Genomic DNA, 22,303 nt, shown 5'->3' on the forward strand with positions numbered 1-22,303 from the left:
TTTTGAATTAGTCCGTGGTTTCCCGTTTGCTTTCCCTTGCCTCCACTCGCCTTGACGCTTGAGCTTTATGGCCTCAAGCAGAGCGCTCAGGCATCCCGCAGAAGCAGAGCAGCGCGCGGCGTACTGACGGTGACCAGTGACACTCGACAACCTGTTCATCTACTTCCAACAAGTTTCACGACAACGTTTCATTCGTGTACTTTTGTGAGGTGCGGACTTTTACCACCAGCAACATTGTCACCAGGCAGCTTGTCTGAGAAGTTTTACTTTTCCGGGCGATGTCTGGATCATACTGCAAAACTCTGTACCCGTTCAGCGGAGAGCAGCACCAGCAGGGACTGAGCTTCGAAGTCGGGGAGATGATCAAGGTGGTTCAGTCTCTGCCCGGAGGCTGGTGGGAAGGAGAGAAAGATGGAGTCCGAGGATGGTTTCCTTCAAGTTATGTCCAGGTGCTGGAGGTGAGATTTAGAAGTTAATTGATTAAGTCATTTTCTTATATGGAACTACGCCCCACACTGATAGACACAGCACACGATGCACAACCATTTACATTGGGACTTTCTTATCTAAACTTGCATCACAACTGTCAAATATTGCATGAATAAAAATGTAGTTATTTCAATTAGGCTGTTTTATTTAACAAATGGTCATAGAGCAGCGAAAGAGAAAGGCAGCATTGAGGCATGCACGGATGAATAGTTTCCCCGTGCTGTGTTTATCAGATTTGGTCAAACCTCTTCCAGTGACTGGCATCTTGCTGAGTGGCCGCACACTTCCTCATTCCACTCGCATTCCAATGAAATTCTCAGGTCTCCTCTCAGTGCGCGTGAATGCACTGGCTGCTGGCGCTCACTTTCTTGAAAGTGTATCCCTGAAATTAAGTTTGATCGCGTGAGCGTGATGTCGTGGTGGAGTTTTGGACAACATGAGTGACAGTTTGCAGAGCATGTTTGTGCAAGATGTGCAACGCATCACAGCGTGACTGCATGTTATGCATGATTTTTTTTTGTTTTTGTTTTTTGCCAGTAACAGCCTAAACAACCTTAATGATTTTTAACATCTGAACTCATTTTTAAAATGGGAGAGACCTCATGGGGATGGACAAAACAAAACATGGGATGACAGTTCGTTTTTTTAATGAACTAGTTCAGTCCATAGTTGATGTATTAAAAAATGAACTAAGTTCACAGCTCCAAAAATGAACTACTTTGTAGTTCTTTCTTTTTTTTTTCTCCAATATGTTACTGTGAAGGGCGGCACGGTGGTCGACTGGTTAGCACGTCCGCCTCACAGTTCAGAGGTCGTGGGTTCGATCCCGGCTCCGGCCTCCCTGTGTGGAGTTTGCATGTTCTCCCCGTGCCTGCGTGGGTTTTCTCCGGGCACTCCGGTTTCCTCCCACATTCCAAAAACATGCATGGTAAGTTGATTGGATACTCTAAATTGCCCCTAGGTGTGATTGTGAGTGCGGATGTTTGTCTCTGTGTGCCCTGCGATTGGCTGGCAACCAGTTCAGGGTGTCCCCCGCCTACTGCCCAAAGACAGCTGGGATAGGCTCCAGCACGCCCCGCGACCCTTGTGAGGAGAAGCGGTACAGATAATGGATGGATGGATGTTACTGTGAGGAATTACCCTCAAAATTCGGGCATTTCCCCACACTAGTGTGGACTGATGTTGAATTTACTCATTTACAAATGGTGTTGAATTTACTCAATTTTATTTCGTCAAGTGGTTGCACAAAATAATCTCATCTGGGTCTACTTAAAAATGATTTCAGTGATAGTTTTATTCCATGCAACCAAATTGAATAAATTCAACAACAAATTTTCAGTGTAATAGACAGCTGCACGTTTAACCCTACAATCCCACGAAAAACAACTTGTTTCAATGGTCTTTTTTTTTTAATTGATTTTTTTTAAGAGGAAGTACTATAGATGCAGTACTACCTGGCAAGATCACCGGCTGGCTCTGTGGGGACACCGAGGTCTATTTTCATAGACGGCGCATGTGAAATGCTGTAATATCCTGACAGTTGTGAGTGTGCCACATCTAAAGTGAATGAGAGGAGCTGCTTTGTGTGACTTATCACAGTCTCCGTGCTTTCACAGTATTTTTGACTGAAACTGTGGTTGGATATTTGTGATGTTTGAGTTGAGTTTCACCTTTGAATGACTCACCCACCTTTTGTTGGAACTAACTTAAATTAACTGTGGAGAGGGGAAACGGTTTGCTTCCGTCATGCAGATGATGGAAGTTTTGAAAACCACACAACCTCAATGACATCATCATACATACTTCATTTGTTTGAATTGGTCAATGACAGTCGGTAAGGCGCAGGCAAATTACCTTAAAACAAATATCATTGAACCAGAGAGGCTTCTTCCCCATTTTATAGAACAATATCCGTTAAAACCTCAATGAATGAGAACTATGGTTTGCCACGTACTACTCTAGTCTAATAACATATATCCAGTCAGGTGAAGAAATATTTGGACTCTGACTGAATTTTTAATGATACCTTAAAATATTTCAACGATGGATTAGAAATTAAACAAAAATATATGATGTATTACATTCACCAATTACAGCCATTTTATTTGAGTACAGTCCTTCCATTTTCAGGATCCCTGGCTTCAAAACTTCACATCTTGATTTAGAATAATTTCAAATCCGTTTTGGTGGTGTGTAAAGGCAAAATCACGACGAAATTTATGCTGCAGGTTTTGACTACTGTATATCAATGCACAGTGCTTCCGACTACATTGCGGTTCACCTTTATCCTGCTATATTGCAGATGTTTTTGTGAACCGTATCTAATACTTGTTATTAGGGATGGACCGATTATCGGCCGGGCCAATTATCGGCGCCGATATTCGGCGTTTTGACGAGTATCGGCATCAGCCTAAACTATATGGAGCTATTGTTTACGTTTCAATTTAAATTTTGAAGTCATGCTGACGACCCTGGCTGCTCCCTTTTTTTTGTTTTTGATGCTAATATTTAGCTTTTTTACTGAAAATTAATATCGGCTCCAAATATCGAACTACTTCACTACTAATAATCAGTATCGACCTTGAAAAAAACCCATATCAGTCTATATGTGCTTGTTATATTGCAGAAATCTGCAATTTATTGCTTTTGTCTTTCTGGGTTTTGGCTGCAATAAAAAGTTTACTGTACTGTATATGTATATGCTGCCACGATGCATTTTCAAATGTTGCCATTTAAGAACAAAATAATTGGCATTGTGCCACTCAAACCATGCAATGTAAATCCACTTTGCATTACAGACCTCATTAGTTGGTGTTTTATTACACCATCATGAACCACCTACTCATTCATGTGAAATCATTTCATTATGAGGATTTACAGTAGATAATTACATCAAAACCTTTTGTGATGGCAAATTAAATCAATCAAAGCGGCACAGATTATGAAGGAATGAATTTATGGTGATTTTCTAATATACCAATACTCACATTTTTATGATGTGCCAATATATTTTACCTTTGTGTGAATGACAGTCTGTCATTACATTGTTATGTTGCCAGGGGAACTCAAGCAATTTGCAACAAGCTGTTAGGTATGTCGATCCACTTGGCCCTCAAATTGCTTCTCTCAGTTGGAGTGTCAGCTGTGTTTATGATGAAACCGAAGAGTGAGGAGTGGGCTTCTCGCACAGGCTTTCGTGGAATTCCTGGCGTCAGATCTGTGCTGTAGGGCAGCCAGAAGCCAGGCAGCCAGGTGCTTCCTAGCAGAAAAAAAGTCCCTCTGTTCTTACGTCACATCAAAATACTGTCATTTGTGACATCACACTCATACATGCAGTAAATATGCATAAGACAGTGAAATGTCAGCTGTTTGGCTGTGACATACCCTCTTTCCAACTGGGCTTCGACTACAGAATACATTTGAGGTTTTCGCATATCTTGCGGTAAAACTGTCACTGAGGCCTCGGAACAATTTGCTGTGCATCTTCCCAGCACGTAGCAGCTCCAAACTGAAAAAGCCTTTTGTGTTGTGGTAACGGTCAGAAAGCTTTTAATTGTGAGACATTTTAGCTACCAATTTGGGGTTTTTGAGGCAAAATGAACTTTTTTAAGACTTAATCTTATACTGGAGGCATGTCACTGTTTCTATTTTGAGTTGTGTTTTGAAAAAAACATTAGCTCACTCAGAGTAATTATAGTTATTTTCATTTGGCCTTGCTTTACCATTCTATTCCTCATGATACAAATGGAATATGATCTCTGGAGTTTTTTAAGGGCATGTAAAATATGCTACTAACTACTGCTAAAATAACTACCATGAACGGTACTATTTATTTGACTACTTGAAAGCGTGTATTAGTGTACCGCCTTCCAAGTGATTCGTGGACATTTCTACATCTATTATATTGGTTGCCCAATTCTGTACTCTTGAAAATAATTTGGCAGATGGAATATTGCAAGTACGATATCTAAAACTGCCCTTCCCTCTACAAATGATACCCTTTTAAACAACATCCAAAGCACTTTCATGCACTTTTGCAGAGGTGGGCATTCCGTCAGACTGACAGAACGGTCACTGACGGACACCCGTTTTGGTGACGATTGACGGGACAGTTTTTAAAAATGACAGCCTAAGCAACTGACGGCAGGGTATAAGTGGACTAACCGCAAAGGTCAGTTCCTTGCTGAGGGTCGTCCGTTTTTCTGATGTTTTTGGGAGCAACCGATTGACGGACTTAAGATGGACTTAACGGACGGACTGAATGCCGGACTGACCAACTGACGATTACAGTTCAGTTCGTCATGAAACATGACGGGCTGACGAATGACCTTAGGAGGGCATTTTGCTAAATTTTGCTGGTCCGTCATTCGGCATCCGTCAGCGGCCAGGTACCTAATTTTTTGTGACGAACTGAATTGTAGTCAGTCCGTCAGAATCCCTTGGTTCGTCAGTCTGTATCCCCCAAAAAACGTCCAAAAATGGGCATCCGCCAGTGACGGATGACCACTACACTGACAGTTGGGAGCCCCTTTCCGTTAATCGTCACTACGTCTTTTTTAAAAGGTGTCCCATCATTTGTCAATCACCGGCTAAACGGGTCAGTGTGTTACTGACAGAATGCCTTGCCCTGCGAATGACGGATGGGTACCTAGGCAGCTGACGTTTGACGGACCAGCAAATTTTAGTAAAATGCCCATCTCTGCTTTTGAGCAGCGCACCAGGGATCAAACTTATAGATGTGGGAGATTAATTCTTGTCTGCAAATTTTCATTTCGCTCATCACTATAGAAAGTATGATGGAAGGAATATGATTTTTAAGAGGCAAAGTTGACAGAAAGGAAGTGGTTTTATGAAGGATAAAAAAAACAGAGTTTGGGAAACCATCCAAGAAGAGGGTGTTTTGACGACTGGCCATGAAATGGACTGGCCGTTCGGGAATCTCCTGAAATCCCCAATGGCCACCACACCCCAAGGTGTCCCAATATTTTTGTCAGCAATCCATTCAGGTAGCACACCATATCGTCGCTGTCATGTGAAAAACACTTATCTCCATTTTTTTTCCATTTTCCTATTTTTACATGGTGTTTCTGCGTTACAGACATCGCATTAATGTGAAAATTTAAAAAAGTTTCCAAAATTGGAGATAAGTGTTTTTCACGGGACAGCGACGATATGCAATATTTATGATTTTTACACAGATTTATGCGCTTTAATAATCCTCATAATGTAAATGGGTGAGATGAGTGGTTACAAAGTAGTCATTGTCAGCTGTAAGGACTAGCCTACACACGCATGAGCACGCACACACGCGCACAGGACCTAAGCAGACAATGCCGGCAGTTAGTCTGAGCATATGTGCGCACGCACTGTACAGCGTCAATGTCTTAGAGTGTGTGTGTGTGTGAGAAAGTGCATCCTTCTCCCACATTTCCCCAATGCGTAACACAATCTCAAAATGAAGATAGTGTCCGAAAGACTTGTTGTTCTTTCTCCTTCCAAGTACTTATTATCCCTTCTCTCTTTTCCTCCTTCATTCACTCCATCCTCCATCCTGTCATATCTTGGATACATTTGTCTGTCTAGGTCAGGCAGCTAGTGGCTCAGTGTATCTGTGAGAAATTTCTCCCCGGCTGTATGTTTCACGAGGTCTCAACGCTTGCTGAGCGATCCCAAAGGAGTTGGGAACTCCGTGATCCAAAGAGTGGTTACAGTACATTCTCTACCACGGCCTGCTTATATCAATGGTGATGATGGAGTTACGACTCCCTCAGAGACTGTGTGGGAGTGTGTGTGAGAGTGTAGCTTTGTTTTTGGATTGGTCGTCATGTTGAGCAAACTTGGATTTTGAGCTGACGCGTGCATTTTTTTCGCATGGTGATAATGTTATTTGGAGAGAAAAAAAAAAGCCTCTGAAATACACATGGGACAACTGAAGTCAACGCGATTCACAATACACAGCGAAGCAATGCTTGTGAAGTCTTTTATAAACAGCAAACCCTATGACATTATGACGCAGCAAAATCTGCAAACGCGCAATGAAATCCAACACAGCAGTTTAGTTGAACTCAAGTTAAATGTCATCGTTGTTCCTAGCTGAGCTGGTTTGGGTTTGCATCACGTGTGAAGCGGTTGACAGACTTGAATCTGCATTCGTCGCACTAACGAGAAGCCTTGAGTTACCAAACACGGCCTGGTTCAAGTTGGTGTACGTATTGCCATCATACACGGCTGTGCACCAGCATCAATACGGCGCCACTCCAAAATCATGCTCAATCAATTTAATGCGCTGATATACCCCCCACTAATTTTATTACACTTTCACTGGCTAGTACAGTGTACCAAAACAATACATTGATCCATTTTTAACAAAACAGGCATACTCAACTATATTCAACCTTCAAACTATTTTCACTCATTAGTGTCAAATAAAACATCCAAAACATCCCCTAATAGGAGAATGTGAACATCTCACACTTGCATTGATTATTTTGCAGCTCAAATGTTTGGTCAATTTTTGATAAAACAAATGTGCTATCTAATGTTACCTAGCCCATATTTACGATATGTGTTTATTACAAAACGTGATACAATATACTTTTCTGAGGTGAGCTCATCCCTTAGTTATTCATCAGCATCGGATTGTGCTGACAGTAATGGACAGTCACGCCTTTTTAGCCACAACTACAGCAATTTTTTAGCGACCCAGAAAGGGAAGATGGTGTCATTACTAAAGGGAAAAATAGGAAACAGATACTTCCCTTAACTTACCCTAACCCTTTCGCACCTTTGCTTTCATGCTCCTCCCAAGCTACAGTGTAGTATCAACATTCACTGGGAACTTTACTATCAATACAATCATTTATGAACAGGAAAATCCTAAAGAGATCAACTCAAATTTTTTCTTTGACCCGTCGTCCAACACACACACATTTTGAATATTTCGTCATCGTGCGACACTATACATGTGGTCACAGTTAAGGCTGAGTGTTTAAAAGCATTTTTACATGATAAAGGTGTTAACTTATTCTTACACCTGTGAAATAAGTGTGTTTAAAAATTGAATTATTTTTCAAATGTATTGTCATTTTTGTATTAGCATTGCAATATTAAAAGTGGAACACATTTTTGACAGTTAATTAAGACCTTAAAATATATTTAGAAACTTGTTTGTACAGTTGAAAAATTAGTAAAGTTAAATTATGGTATGATGAGTTTCACCCAAGATTAAACAATCCTTCCCCCTTTATAGCACTTGTCCTCATTTGGGTCGTGGGTGAGCTGGAGCCTATCCCAGCTGACGTTGAGTACACCCTGGACTGGTTGCCAGCCAATTGCAGGGAACATATAAAAAAAACAAAAAACATTTATTCTCACATTTACACCTATGGACAGATGTGAGTCTTCAATGAACATACCAGGCCTTATTTCAATTATTTTCTATGGAAAATAATGTTCCAGGAACGAATTGTGTTTAATATCAACTGGAGGCTTTTGGCGTGTAAGTCGGATATTTGAAGCCAATGTCAAGTACCGTATTTTCCGGGCTATAAGCCGCACCGGTATATAAGCCGCAACCACTCTATTTTCAAAAACAGTTTGGAAAAAACAAAACAAAAAGAAAAACAAAACAAAAAACATGTAAATAAACCGCACCTTTATATAAGTCGCACCTATCCATGCTGAAAACTTTTGTATTTACAGAACGATTATGAACTGTAAATGTACATGTGTGTACCTGAGCAGATTCTTTCCTAACAGTGCCTTTTAACACTGCAGCAACGTTGCTGATTAAAACAGAAGAGAACCAAGAGAAAATAAACAGTACTTATCTTCATTTCACTACCGACTGCCGCTCCAGTTTGTCAGCTAATGTCCACCAGACTCCACCATCTATTGTTCCACTACATTCTACATATGCACCTGTCTTGTTTTATGTTAATAAAGTCAGCTAATCTAACACACAACATGCTAAATCAACAATAGCATTTCACATCGAAACAACAGAACAGACGTAACATCAGCCAATCGCACTCATGTGCACTTCAGGGACCTCTAGGAAAACATAAAATCAAAGCATTACAGCACTGAATGCAATAACCTAGTCTATGGCGCCCTCACCTGTTGAACTCCTCCACCTGCAGTCACATATAGTTAATGGAAAATGTATTGAATTGTACTGTCATTCCGGTTAGAGCGCCCCGAGCGGTGGAAGAAAAATCCACAGAATAACCGCACTGGACTATAAGCCGCATGGCTCAAAATCTATGAAAAAAGTCGCAGCTTAGAGTCCGGAAAATACTGTACTTTTATCATTCAACAATATTGAATCAATGCATCCACAGCAACTATAGCATAAGGCTACGCAAATCATTTTAAGAGGTGTCAGAATCGGTGCCAAAGCTATCCTAGAGTTGTTGTTTTCACTTGTGGCTCACATACTGTATCCACGCAATATCCTCTCCCTTGCTGGATAAGAGGTCAACAGGCTTATCATAGAGACTTTCAACTTTCCAAGCCCAGATGGTTCCACTAGGAATCCCAGAGCTTGGGTTCAGTTTGCAGCAACAACTCACAGGACTTTTTTTTTTTCATGCACCCATGCAGCTTACTCACGTACGATGCATACCTGTCAACTATTGTATGTGTTGCCTGTTCATTTAGTTCGCCAATCTGTTGTAGCCGTGGACTGCTGAGTCTGCGTATTCATCCTCCTCCACACAGCCAGTGACAGGGGGACTGTCCTTTCCAAAAAATCATGTGACGGATGGAATCGGTGACACAGATGGTGACAGTTGGGATGGTGTGATTCACCTCTTCAGGACAATCACACAAAGTCTGTCCTCAGACATTACTAACCTGCTGATCAAGGCATGAGTCACCACAGAGAAATAAAAGCTTGAAAAACTTCAGTTGTTGCTCAAGGTTGGAGTCCTATTCAGAGCTGGTTACGTCAATGTCAATTGGGCCACGTCATCATTATATGACAAGGCTGTGAAACTGTGTTTGACTCAAAGGGAATGACTTCGAAGGAGAAAAGTTTTACTTTGGATTTGTTTTGAAATATAGCTTTCATGGTACTAGTCCTGGAAATTTGGAACCTTGCATAATTATACAGTACTGTATATACTGTATATGCTTCCTACTTCGTGGGAACTGCTTGGATGAGTCCGGGGTGGAATAATTGGGAGTCTGAGATCCAAGATCAATGACCTCCGACCTCACAAATGTTCTTCTTGATGAATGGTCAAAATTTTTGACAAACACTCCAACATCTTGGAAAAAGTCTTCCCCTAAGAGATTAGTTTGTTAAAGATTGGAAGGGATTTTTTTTGTCTCATCTTTCCATGTGGAATGCAACTAATATTGATTGAGCTCTCATGTTTAAGTTTTTCTAAATTGTTCTATATTTCTGAAAGCCACAACTGTTTTAATATAATGAATAATCTAATAATATAATGACGAGTAATAGAATGATGATGACTATAATGAATCACATATTTAGACATCAATATGGGTCATGCACCAATTAACATTGTGTAAAAATGCACATGCAGTAATCCAAATTTCAAATACAGTAATCCTAAATCTAGTTTGTGTTTTTTTACATGACTTAAAGTGCTAAATATATTGTTGGTACTTTATTTCAAAGTGAGAATTCCACTTTGTTTTCACAATTGAATCCCAAAACGTTTGTGACTTAGCAGCAGCAGTGCTGTGGGGTCTATTCACACAGACAGTGGCCAATGTGTGATTATAAACCGCTTTCTCTGTAGAAAAAGCTCTTCCTAAAACGTCTCTTCAGCTCACACTGCTGAGTGAATCTCTTAAATTTATTTTCCTCTTCCACATTCTAAACTGCTTTCTTTTGGCTGTCTCTCGTTTACGTTGTTTTATTTAGAAATACAGTTATGTAATTTGAGGCTCATGGCATTACTTCCCATGTACGCTTTTAAAATAAATTCAATGAATATTGCAGAACAATGTAAATACAAATAAATCAAATATCAGTGCCATGTGGGTGGTTGTTAACTGGCGCAATTTGACTGAAATCACACAAAGATGTGTAGACATCAATTAACAAATAGATTTTTGTCATGCTGTTAGTCAGTAGGTCAGTAGAATCAAAATAGGACTTCGCAAAAAAAAAAAACAAACAAAAAAAAAAAAAACAATGTGATTGAGACAATTTGACACATGACAGTCCTAACAATGAACCTAATATTTTTTGGCAGCTTCAACATGTTTTTCTTTTTTTTTTTTTTTTTTTTTTTTAACAATATAACTTTTGAATAGATTGCATTTGTTTTGACTTTACAACATTCCTTCAAGTTGCAAAGTTCATAACGACTTTCGAGACATTAATTCAACCTCCATGCTTATGCATGTGAACTGGGACAAAACATGTGCAATCTAAAGTCTTACATGTTAAAGGAGTACAGTGGAACCTTGGTTCCTGAATTTACAAGCGCATATGGGAAAATGGGTGCTTTATTAAATCACATTTCAAGAGATTACAATTTAGTTCCCATTAGCCTTACTTTTTTTTTTTCAAGTTTTTCATTTCTGCTATTATGACCATTGCTTTTTCAGTAAAAGTTACTTTGATTAGAATTGTAGAAACGAAAGAGTGAAAATGCATCCAGTGCTTGCTCACAGCAGTCATTATTGTTGTGGTTACTCGTCAGTCTGTGTAGCCTAGATGGATAAGTGTGTATATGTTGTCTGCCATAGGCTTCTCTGGCATGCTGTGAATGTGGACCCAAAGGCAGTACGGATTATCGAAGGTTAACCATCTGGAATGTTGCATTATTTAATGTTGCATATGCTGGGACAAGAATGCTCCAAGACATGATACCACTAAAGTCTTCATCTTTCATTATGCATTATTTATGCTGTTGTATGGGTCGGACTACTCACACGGTTTTGTCCAATCCTGGTACTTAAACCCAGCCAGATCAGACTGAGTCTTCTTATAAATACAGAATGAGAGTCAGATGTCAATAACCTTCAAAATTACTGCATAATATCCATGTTGTTCAAACCACCACCGGATGGCCACCATCTGTTTTTGCCAGTGGCAGAAATGCATAGAAGAACAATACTGGTGATTATTCGTCAAAATTTAACCACCTGAGGTGAGGCAGAGTGCTGTCTGCCTCACTTGGCGCTTTTTCATCTCCTGTTTTATACGATCAGCAAAACTAATGTAATGCTCTAAGATTAAATACATTATTAGCCTGACTACGGAGCGGTGCATGTTAAAAGTGTCTGAAAACATATTGGAGAAGTGAAGAGAGATAGAAACAGGAACTTGTAAGTTACCAGTCAGATCGTACAATGTGAGGTGAGGCTTGCCAGCTCGCTGCGGCACTTTGCATGTATTTGAACAGGAAATGTGCAAATTCAGCAATTTTGGCTCTGGAACCATCGACATTATTGGAGTCAAAAAATGAAACACTATTGGGCACAGACAGGAGAACTAAAATTGAATGTCATTTTATTAAATCATTATTTACTTCTTTACTCTTTAATGCAGGTGAGGCTGTGACTGTGTCTCCCCTGACTGCACGTCCTTGATTGGCTGAGCTGTTGCTATGGGAGTGGGACAGTTAAACACAGACATTGCTTATTTACTTCTCACTCAAGACTTGGGGGTGTTAATATCAAAATTAAATGTGGTCTGTGCTATAGCCAAAGGCAACAGGCTGAATCTTGCTTATTATGTGAAAGACTGATTTTCCTCAAGATATGCAGTACTAATTTTTTTTTTTCACTGTCGTGGTTGGAAATAGAACAGATCATCTATTTCTCAAAAGCACATGAAGGGCAATTTATAACTACTCCTGCCATTTAAGAGAAACACTGCTGATGTAGTTGGAGAATACTCAAAATTCACGTGTGTCTTGGGTTAGTAGTCAACAAGCCATTTGGTACCAGGTCAGTTCTTTGTTTCTCTAGTTTCAGAGAAGCAGCAACAAATAATGACTTCATTTCCTCAAGTAATGAAGCTATTATTTCTCAGAGCCAGTTTGTGTTTATATCCATATGTAATACTTACAGTTGCATTTGCCCTAATAAATATTGATGTTGAAGTAAAGCACTGGAGTGTTGCTGAGGCAACCTGGCTAGAACACACAGAGATCATAGATAGGACAAAGCGTGATTTTCTTTCAATGTCTATTCAGTGGTAAAACCACATAATTACTGGTCAGTTATCAAATACAACTACAAAATAATGATAGGGTTAGACTACTCAGAGTTAGCCCCAAACCAACTAATCATAACACAGAGAATGAACATTTTCTAAGTTTACTTTTTCAGTTGACTTTTGGCAGCCACAACACCCCAAAGGCAATTTCACTGACGAGCTTCACCACGCTGCAGAGATGGGGGTGGAATTGCAGAGATGCGTGTATTTATGGCACTCGTTCCCTATAAACTGAACTCAAGATTCTTCTTTTCGCTCTCAATTGCTCCTTAAACATCCGTGCACCGCTACACATTGAAACTTCAACTTCTTCTTCAAAATTCATAAATAAACTACGTCACATTAAAAGCTATAGGTTTCAAATAGTGGGAAACAAGTAGCGGCTTATAGACTAGAAAATAGGGTACACTCAATCTTCTACTTTATTTATTTTATTTATTCATGATATTGGTTGAAACAGTTAAACAAAATTAAAAACGGTGGTAGGTTTTGTCTGTGTTGTAGCAATACACTATCTATTGCCCATACAGTTTACACCATTGGAAAGCACGTTTGTTTTTAAGTGCTGCCCAATTATTTGGGAATATTCATTTGTGGGGTGAACAACGCAAATACAGTAAATGCTGTATGCCCATTACCACCAGACTTTACCATCTATGCCAATAGACTTTTGTCTCCTATTCATAATTTCATGTTAAAACCAAATATTTTCAGTAAACAGCATGAATAAAGAAGTTGGCCCCACTGTTCCAATACTTCTGGAGGGATTTGTTGGTGATAATCTTTGACAGGACAGACCAGTGGGATTTAACGGACTGTCAATGATATCTGCACATTTTCAAACCAGCCCTTTGAGTTGAATGGATGACCAAATTTTGACTTTCATGTGTCTGTCCCAAATCTGTGCACAATATCTTTACAGTGTTCTACAATGGGCGCTTTCTTCCTATTCTGTATTCCTGCTAACCATTAGCAGATGTATGAAGTTTGCCTTCTATTTGTCTTGTGTTCATTTGCGTTGCACGGACATATGCTGACTTTAAAATTCTGGTTTGCTATCTTTGTAAATGACATGGCAGCACGAGTGTCTTTGCTCTGATGTCATTGCTTGCTGGTAGTGAAATGCTTGAGGAAATGCAAACCTTTTTATCTTAAACATTGTTGGTGTTGTTTGATCCTGTGAGGTTTTAACATTTGCATTGACTATATTGCATCTTAGATCCTGACACTTATTTAACTTCCGTATTCTTGTTTTGATAGAGAACAGCATCTCTAAGTCAGCTTTCAATGGAGGACCTGAGAGACACTCTGCCTCCTCACTGGAAGTGCTACATGTCTCCACAAGGGCGGCGATACTATGTGAACACCACAAGCAATGGTATGAACACATGAAACACCTTAGGACAGGGGTCGGCAATTGAAATGTCAAAATGGACGTGAGAAACTGGAGTGATTGTTAGGGGCTAGGCCAACATGCTAACCACAACTGTGTTCAATATTAATTTCATGTATTCATAAATCAAGTAGTAAATTGTATTGTATTAATAAACTGCTACTTGTGTGAATATAGTAGTATATTGTCGCTGTTCTGTGAAAATCACGTCCAATTTTGTAATATAGAAAAAAATCTTGGTAATTGGATGTTTGTAACGCAGAAACCGCATTAACATAAAAATAAAACAAATGAAAAAAAATGAACAGAAGTGCTTTTCACAGGATGGTATGTTGTTATAATTAGGATATAAAAATGTTTAACTAATTTATTAGAAGTCGTTAAATTTGCATATATAAGCATAGAATGAACATTATATCAAGATTTAATCAAAATTTACAAAAGCATGTCTACAGTGGGCATCATTTTTTTCTATATTTTCTGCCCTGGCCTTTTGATCAACAAACCGCAAACTCTTACATTAGCCATTCCTAGTTAGGACTCACAGATTATTATCAGGGCAAATGTACCTCTTCGCGCCACCATTCTGGAAATAAGAATGTTTCTAACAAAAAGACCATGGTCAGAAAAGTTGGTAAATATTGCAACAAAGTTGCTCCACTACTGTTAATATTGTTAACATTACTTAAACTTAGCATGTGGAGGAACTAAAAGAAGCTTGTCATTTTACTGTGTATTTTTCATCCAGTGTAAATCACAGAATTATTACAACAACTCATTTACTTTTATGTGTTTTGTAATCTCACTTGACATTTTGGTTGATGCCTCAAATATATTGCAATTGAATTCATCAGTTCCAAGATCAGGCAGCATGGGAGGTTAGTAGTTAGCATGTCTGTAACTGACTCGTATTATTAGCTACGTGTTTCATTCTCATTCCTGATTCCTATCAGTGATGCGGTGCAGTTGGTTCCGTACTTGTTTCTTAGCTGTTATATTTTGACACAGCTGCCTGAACAGTCAGGCTGAAACAGAAAGCAGGAGCACTGAGCGAGTGTTGTACAGCTAGAAGATCTTGCTGATGTTTATTTGTTGGTTGCATGTTTTATCAATGAAGCCACTTGTTTCATCTCAAAGTCCCTGGTGGTGTGGTGGTTCACTTGCCTCACTTCTGTGCAGGCAGCATGTGTTTAGTTCCCACTCAGTGATGGTGTGAATATGAGTGTGAATGATTGTCCATCTGTATATGTGCTCTGCAAATGACTGCTGGCCAGTCCTGGATGTTGTCTGCTTTTACCCAATGTCAACTGGAGCTTGGGACTCTTTTGACTCTTGTGTCTTTGAACTGAGTAAGCGGTTTAAGGAATTGTATGGAGTGAGTGAGTGATTGAGTGAGTTGTTTTATTTTGAACTTTAATTCTCTGCTGTAGAGTAGGGCTGGACAATTATGAAATAAATAATAATCTGAATTATTTTGAGTGAGATTGGAATCACTCTTTTGAAATCACTTTTATGATGGATGAACAACATTGTCATCACAACACTGCCTAGATTGCATGCATCTCAAGTTTGTCAAGTTTGTCTATGTCCTGTGTTTTTTACCTACTGTTTCCCTATTCATTTTATCTTGTGTTTTTAACATCAACCTGCCGATGGGACTAAAGATGGAAATTAGCCTTTGGCTATAATCTTGCATATTTACATGTACATGTTCATTAATATGTGTTGTCCCTCTTTTCAAATAAACTCAAACTATGAATAAAACGATTATTCACTGATTTCAAAACTTTGATTCAACTACAAAAACGAAAGTTACGTATTGAACCACGATTCGTCAGAAGGGACGAATGGTGGTTTTCCGGACTAGAAGCCGCACCTTTATATAAGCCGCACCCACTCTATTTAAAAAAAAAAAATGAAAAAAACTATGTTGAAAAAGTTGATATTTATTGCATTTACAGAACAATTTTAAACTGTAAATGTACATGCATGTACCTGAATAGATTATTTTATAACAGTGCCTTTTAAAATGTTAATGTTAAAAGTTACTGCAACTTTGCTGATTAAAACGGAACAGAACAAAGAGAAAATAAACTGTATTTATTGATCTTCATTTTTCCTGTGTTTGAAATCACAAGTCACTTTAATCATCTTCACTGAAACCCATGAAGTCATCCTTTATGTTGAAAAATTTGATATTTACTACATTTACAGAACGATTTTGAACTGTAGATGTACATGTATGTACCTGAACAGATTCTTTCCAAACAGTCACGGCAGCAACTTTGCTGATTAAAACGGAACAGAATTAAGAGAAAATAAACAGTACTTATCGTCATTTCACAACTTGCGCACATTCCCCATAGTAACTTAACAACATGGTAACTGGAAACTAAATAAGATGGCAATGATTTAGCTGATGCTGCAGTTTCTATCAACACAATCATTATGCGTTGTGTCCCTGAACACACGAAGACTCGCCGGTGTTGAGACATGTTAATGTGTTCCGCCAACATTTCCTGCTTTTACTGTCCCTGAGTGAACTCACCGTGAAGCCTGACAGATGGTTACAATATCATGTAGTGGTGTGCCTTTGATATTGTAAAGATGATGCAAATGTTGTATTCACAATACATTTTAGGTCACGTTTAGATGTAGCGGCGTGAGTGATTGCTTGGTTAAATTGAAATGCCCAAACAAGAAAATATTACGCAAACCAGTGCATGACTTGGCTGTTATAATTGAGGATGTTCACCTCGACCACAGTTTACAGAAAGATCAAGACACAGCTGCTTCTGTGGGACAGTTTCCCTAGCAACTTGTTCTGTTTTGGGTCATTAGTAAACACCAAAGTAAATAGATGAAACCATAAATATTATTAAATAGATGTTCTCCCTACTTCACCACAGAAATCAATGCTTTCCGTTGTCTGGGGTTAGAAAAAAAAAAAAAAAAAACCTTCAAAGAGGTAATCCTATGCAGGTTATTGTTGCTTGAGGCGTAATAGTACATTCTCAAAGTGTAACCACATCTGTGGATTAGATGTCACCTCAGAGTGTAACCACTTTCCCACAGAGCTGTTCACATCTTGTTTGCCTCTGATCATGTTTCCAGTGGTCAAATTGTGGCCAAGACTGGATCTAAAATTAGCCGAGGGCTCATAACCCAGACACAGGCAGTAAGGAGTCACTCCTCCTAATCCTCTTTTCCTTTCACTCACGTGAAATTTGCTGCGTAATGTGCTAATGTCAGATTGTTTTACAAAGTCCAGACTCGCTCTCTTTTAAGATTCTAGAATGGGATTATACTGTTAGGTATCATGGCCAGAAGTTCTTTTCTCTGGATAAAGTGTCCATCTGGAATTTCAATGCCTAAGTGGACATGTATTGGTCTGTTGCACTGTGACTTTTCACTTTTATAGAAACTTAATCTCAATAAAGGCTGGACGACATCCCATTCACGACACATAGCAGCAGTGCAGTTCATTGGATTGTTTAACATTTATATCTTAGATATTTTAATTGAGTTGACTATTGTTTTTCTTTGTTAGTGATACACAATGGAATGTTCGGTTTTACGTATAACAGTTTCGTGATGTCGCTAATGTACGAATGGAACTCCATCTTAATTTCAACCTCGAGTACAGAATGGCTCTACTGTTAATAGATATTAATAGATATTTTTTTGATCGTGGCAGTTTCCATTTTTGCTTATGGTAAAAATTGTTTACAAATCTCCCAAAAATGTGGTTAACTAAAGAGGTTCAAGTGCATTTGTTATATTTTACCGTAAATTGTCATTGTACAACAAGAAGAACTGATAACTTTTTTTCCCCTCTAAATTGGACATTCTTAAATGTTTACATGAACTCTCAAGAGAGAAAGATTGCTTTAAAATTAATTTCAAACTTCCTTTGTTCTGGTGGTTAGCACGTCTGCATCACAGTTCTAAGGTTTGGGGTTTGAATCTCTGCCTCAGCTTTTCTGTATAGGAAATGGATGGAATGGATATATGTTTTTTGTTTTGTTTTTCTTTAATTCTGAGGAAACCCAACAGTTCTGTTTTTTCTTTGCATGACTTGAAAAGCTAATCTTCACACAAAAAACACCCATGACATGAATGATAGGCTCAAAAAAAAGATTTGGTCAACATTTCTTGAGAGAAAGTGAAGTATTTTTTTAACAACTTATATACAGTGTGATCAATCTCTAACGGGTATAACTACGTGTTGCTGTGGTGTTTCAGAAGTGGACTCTGAGGTCCCAGAAAACTACAAGGGTTAATTGTTTGCTTAGTCTTAAGACACACTCTTAGCCGTGACTGCACTGCAGGTGTGGACTTCTTTTCAAATTTACAACTGTTATCTGATTACATTCTTACTGAACAATGAGCATTTATAGCATGGCTGCTATTTTCTCTGGCTCCTTTTCATTACACTGCGATATGCAGCACGATCAGATACTGTCCTGTGTGTGTGCGTCTCATTACCATAGTAACGGAACTACATGCGTAGGCGAGGGCAGTGTGTCCTTGTTCTGGTCTTGTGTTTTGTAGGTTTTTCCCTTCCTGTGTTGCTGGGTTCAGGGTGTTACACTTCTTACCAGCAGTCTTCTAACAGCCTCCACTCATCCCTGCCTGACCAGTGGGAAACTATGAACAGCACCAAGGCAAATAACCAAGTCTCAAAGCGCACTTTGTGATTCTGTCCACTGTACTTGTAGGCTTTTTTTTCAAACTCATTTGAATCTATATAAAAGCTATTTGTCCTCTGATTAAATTAATCTTTGTCTTATACTCTTGCGGTTCAACTACATGCTACTTGTTGCGTCGTTTCACAGGCAAAGTACAAAATAACAGAATTACTATTAAACACATTTTATGTAGCGCTTCCCTAAAAGCTCACAAATGTTTTACATACAAAACTATTAAAAAGATGATGGGCGATGAGTGTGTAGAAGGAAGTGTGTGGGCTAGTGTACATGCTGCGGTCAGACCACAGATAATCAGACAACAAAAATATGCACCATTCACTAAGGTTGCACAATATATCGAAAAAATAAGGATATCACAATATTGGCCCATGCAATATGCATATCACAAAGACATGCATTAAGTTTCTTATGGAATTGCATGCTTTTATCTGAATTTGACCAGTCAGACGCATTCTTAAATGTGCCTCGCTATCCAATAGTTATCTAGTGTAATTACAATTAATTAGTTGAGGATACATTGAGCTTGCTTATTTTCATGCATGAAAAAAATATGCAATTCTTTCATTTGATGATAAAAATGTAATTTCTTTCGGTACATGTTAAATATCGCAATAACATCGACAATATCGCTATATTCAACAAACATCGCCTATCGCATGTTTTTCCAGTATTGTGCAGCCCTACCATTTACTATCAAACAATTAAGCAAAACTTGAAAAATACAGGTAAGGCAGATAATTTTTCTAAACTTACCCGAAAAAATGCAGTAACAAATCTATCTTTTTCATGGTAGCGCTGATTCTTAAATATGATGAAAATGTTTTATGTCGTTGTGCAAAGTCAGGACCAGGTACGTTTTTAAACTATTCAAACGTTCATAAATGCACACTGTCACCAGGGAGCAAGTAAATAATCAAATCAAATCAAATAGCCAGCATATCTGGTGAGTATGATGAATTGTATTTAAATTATGGTTTTGTGATGTTATTGGATAAATGTTGGTTCTGACCTACCCAACCTGGTGTACGTGGCACAGTTGTGTGCTGTTATATTGTGTTTTTGTAATAGTAGCCCTCACTGAGGTACAGGTATCAAATGCATGGCATGTCACGTGATTTATTAAATATGTAACATTTATATAACAACTGGGGAGAGGCCCTTCGGCCTTGTCAGGGGAAAAAAGTATCCACGATGGAATTCCTACACCCCGGTTCTTGTAATGTTTACAGATGATATTGTGTCCTAATGAAATTATGATACATTTGTCTATATAAGTGTTTTTCAAACACTGTGCAGCGGCACACTGTGATATGGTCAGGTGTGCCGTGGGAAATTATCTCATTTGTGTGCCTGTGCGGTGTAGCGCCTGGCAGCATAATCATGTAGTTACTACGCTGTAGTACTCTTCCATACCAGTAGGTAGCAGCAGCAGCAGAAGCAGGTAGCTAATTGTCTTTGTTTAGAAACAAGCGAATTAGTGACGCATGTTTATCCAAACAGGGCCATGTTTCACACTGAGTAAGTATCAATATGAAACATAAAATACATTTTTCTTTGTGTTTATTTCATTCCTATTCAAGACGTTATACTATAACTTCATTCTTCAATGTTAAAAAAATGCTTATTTAAACAATATAATACTTAACATTGTTAAAATAAGCTTTTTCTTTTCTTTTTTCTTTTCACAATTTCAGCTAGTGGTGTGCCGCAGGATTTTTTTCAATGAAAGAAATGTGCCTTGACCTAAAAACTTTTGAAAAACACTGGTGTATATTAATATTTGGAATTACATTTATTTATATATATATATATATATATATATATATATATATATATATATATATATATATATATATATATATATATATATATACATAATATTAATGTTTATGATGACAACATAGCAGTGACGTAGTAAACCTTACAAAAATCTTGATTACATTCCTAACATAACTGGCATTTGGCAGACTTCTAAGGAGGCCCACCCAAGATGTTACAGTTGTTTTAACTTTTGTGTTTCTGGTGTAAATGAATTCAAATACAGCAGTGCAACAAGGACACTGGGTATAAACCAGAGGTGACTATTGACTAAGGGATGGTTGTCAGATGGTTGTTATATAGCCATGTCGAAGCTAACTTGGATGACTTCCTTTTTCCACTAGGAGTCAGGATGTTCTCACATAACCTGGTTGGTAGACAATAAGCCGCCACTCCATCCTTGTATCACATCATGCTCACTCTTGAGTTGCTACTTTTGGATTTCTTAACGGATTTATGCAAAGAGAAAAAGGTTATTCATGTGCTGCATGATGCCATTGATATTTTGAATCTGCATGATTAGGGCTCTTCTTAGGGCTCAAAAGAGGCTGGAAGGAACTGAGTCATATGATACATAGGTCAATTACGGCAATTTAGAGTGATTGACATGTTTTTAACTTCAGTTTGGTGGTGTCAAGGAAATCTGATGAGATTTATTCCTGGTACTGTGTTACTTATAAGTCTGACAGGCTTTAAAAAAAGGTGTTTTAGTCATCCATCCGTCCATCCATCCATTATTTATACCGCTTATCCTCACAAGGGTCGCGGGCGTGCTGGAGCCTATCCCAGCTGTCTTCGGGCAGTAGGCGGGATACAACCTAAACTGGGTCCCAGCCAATTGCAGGACACACAGAGACAAACAAGCATTCACATTCACAATCAAACCTAGGGCCAATTTAGAGCCGGGATCAAACCCACGACCTCCGAACTGTGAGGCGGACTTGCTAACCAGTCGAACACCGTGCCCATTCAACTGAGTAGAAATCATTTTGCCTGGTAGCCCAACTTGATTAGTTCAGCTGTGTAATGATAATAATAATACATGGGTCACCCTTACATTGCAGGCTAACTATAAACTCATGCTCATACTCATGCATATAAACATTATGCTAATTAATTGGCTATTATGGAAAAAATAATGCTTGAAACATTTCCAAGGACATTTTGAATAGGCCTGGTTTGCAAATCAAATCCACATTTTTGAATTATTTAGTTCAAATTGGGCTTGTCCTGGAGAACTATTTTAAACGTTACCCTTAGCAAAATGTAGTCTTACAATGGCTCCATTTTGAATGACTGTTGCTAAAATGCTAACGGTTGGTATACTAACATATAGCAAGACAGCATTCTGAGTACAGAAAGGGATTTAACTTTATGCCCTGTGGTCAGGTAGTATTGTGAAAGAAAGTACATCAAATGCTAACATGGTAACTGTTGCTATGTTAACCTATAGCAATATGTCAGTCTGAGTACAGAAACCACTAGGGAAGGGTTATCCAATCCCTATCCAGCGTGTTTTAGATGTCGCCCTCCTCCAACACACCTGATTCAAATGATTAGAATCGTTACCAGGTTTCTCAGAGCTGCTGATGAGCTGATAATTTGAATCAGGTGTGTTGGAGGAGGGAGACATCTAAAACATGTTGCATAGGGGCCCTCGGGGACCGGCGTTGGGCCAAACTG

At 38.6% G+C, this 22,303-nt stretch overlaps 1 protein-coding gene and 1 pseudogene across 2 annotated transcripts in view; one reads left to right on the forward strand and one right to left on the reverse strand.

The window, feature by feature from the left end:
- LOC147129541 (uncharacterized) overlaps positions 1 to 22,303 on the reverse strand; it is a 56,217-nt pseudogene that overhangs the window by 19,709 nt on the left and 14,205 nt on the right. The window contains exons 2-4 of the transcript XR_015082526.1: positions 3,505 to 3,748; positions 735 to 871; positions 309 to 452 (exon numbers count right to left, since the gene is read on the reverse strand). The product of XR_015082526.1 is annotated as an uncharacterized LOC147129541 (transcript). The remainder of the gene's footprint in view (positions 1 to 308; positions 453 to 734; positions 872 to 3,504; positions 3,749 to 22,303) is intronic.
- The window catches only part of gas7b (growth arrest-specific 7b), a 50,644-nt gene continuing 28,401 nt past the window's right edge, over positions 61 to 22,303 (forward strand). Inside the window, exons 1-2 of the mRNA XM_086016429.1 lie at positions 61 to 458; positions 13,958 to 14,075. Coding sequence (XP_085872555.1) covers positions 279 to 458; positions 13,958 to 14,075 — 298 coding nt within the window. The 5' untranslated portion in view covers positions 61 to 278. The remainder of the gene's footprint in view (positions 459 to 13,957; positions 14,076 to 22,303) is intronic.

This window comes from Filicampus tigris, chromosome 19 (genome assembly GCF_054856515.1).
Source record: "Filicampus tigris isolate MCC_2025a chromosome 19, RoL_Ftig_1.0, whole genome shotgun sequence".
NCBI lineage: Eukaryota > Metazoa > Chordata > Actinopteri > Syngnathiformes > Syngnathidae > Filicampus > Filicampus tigris.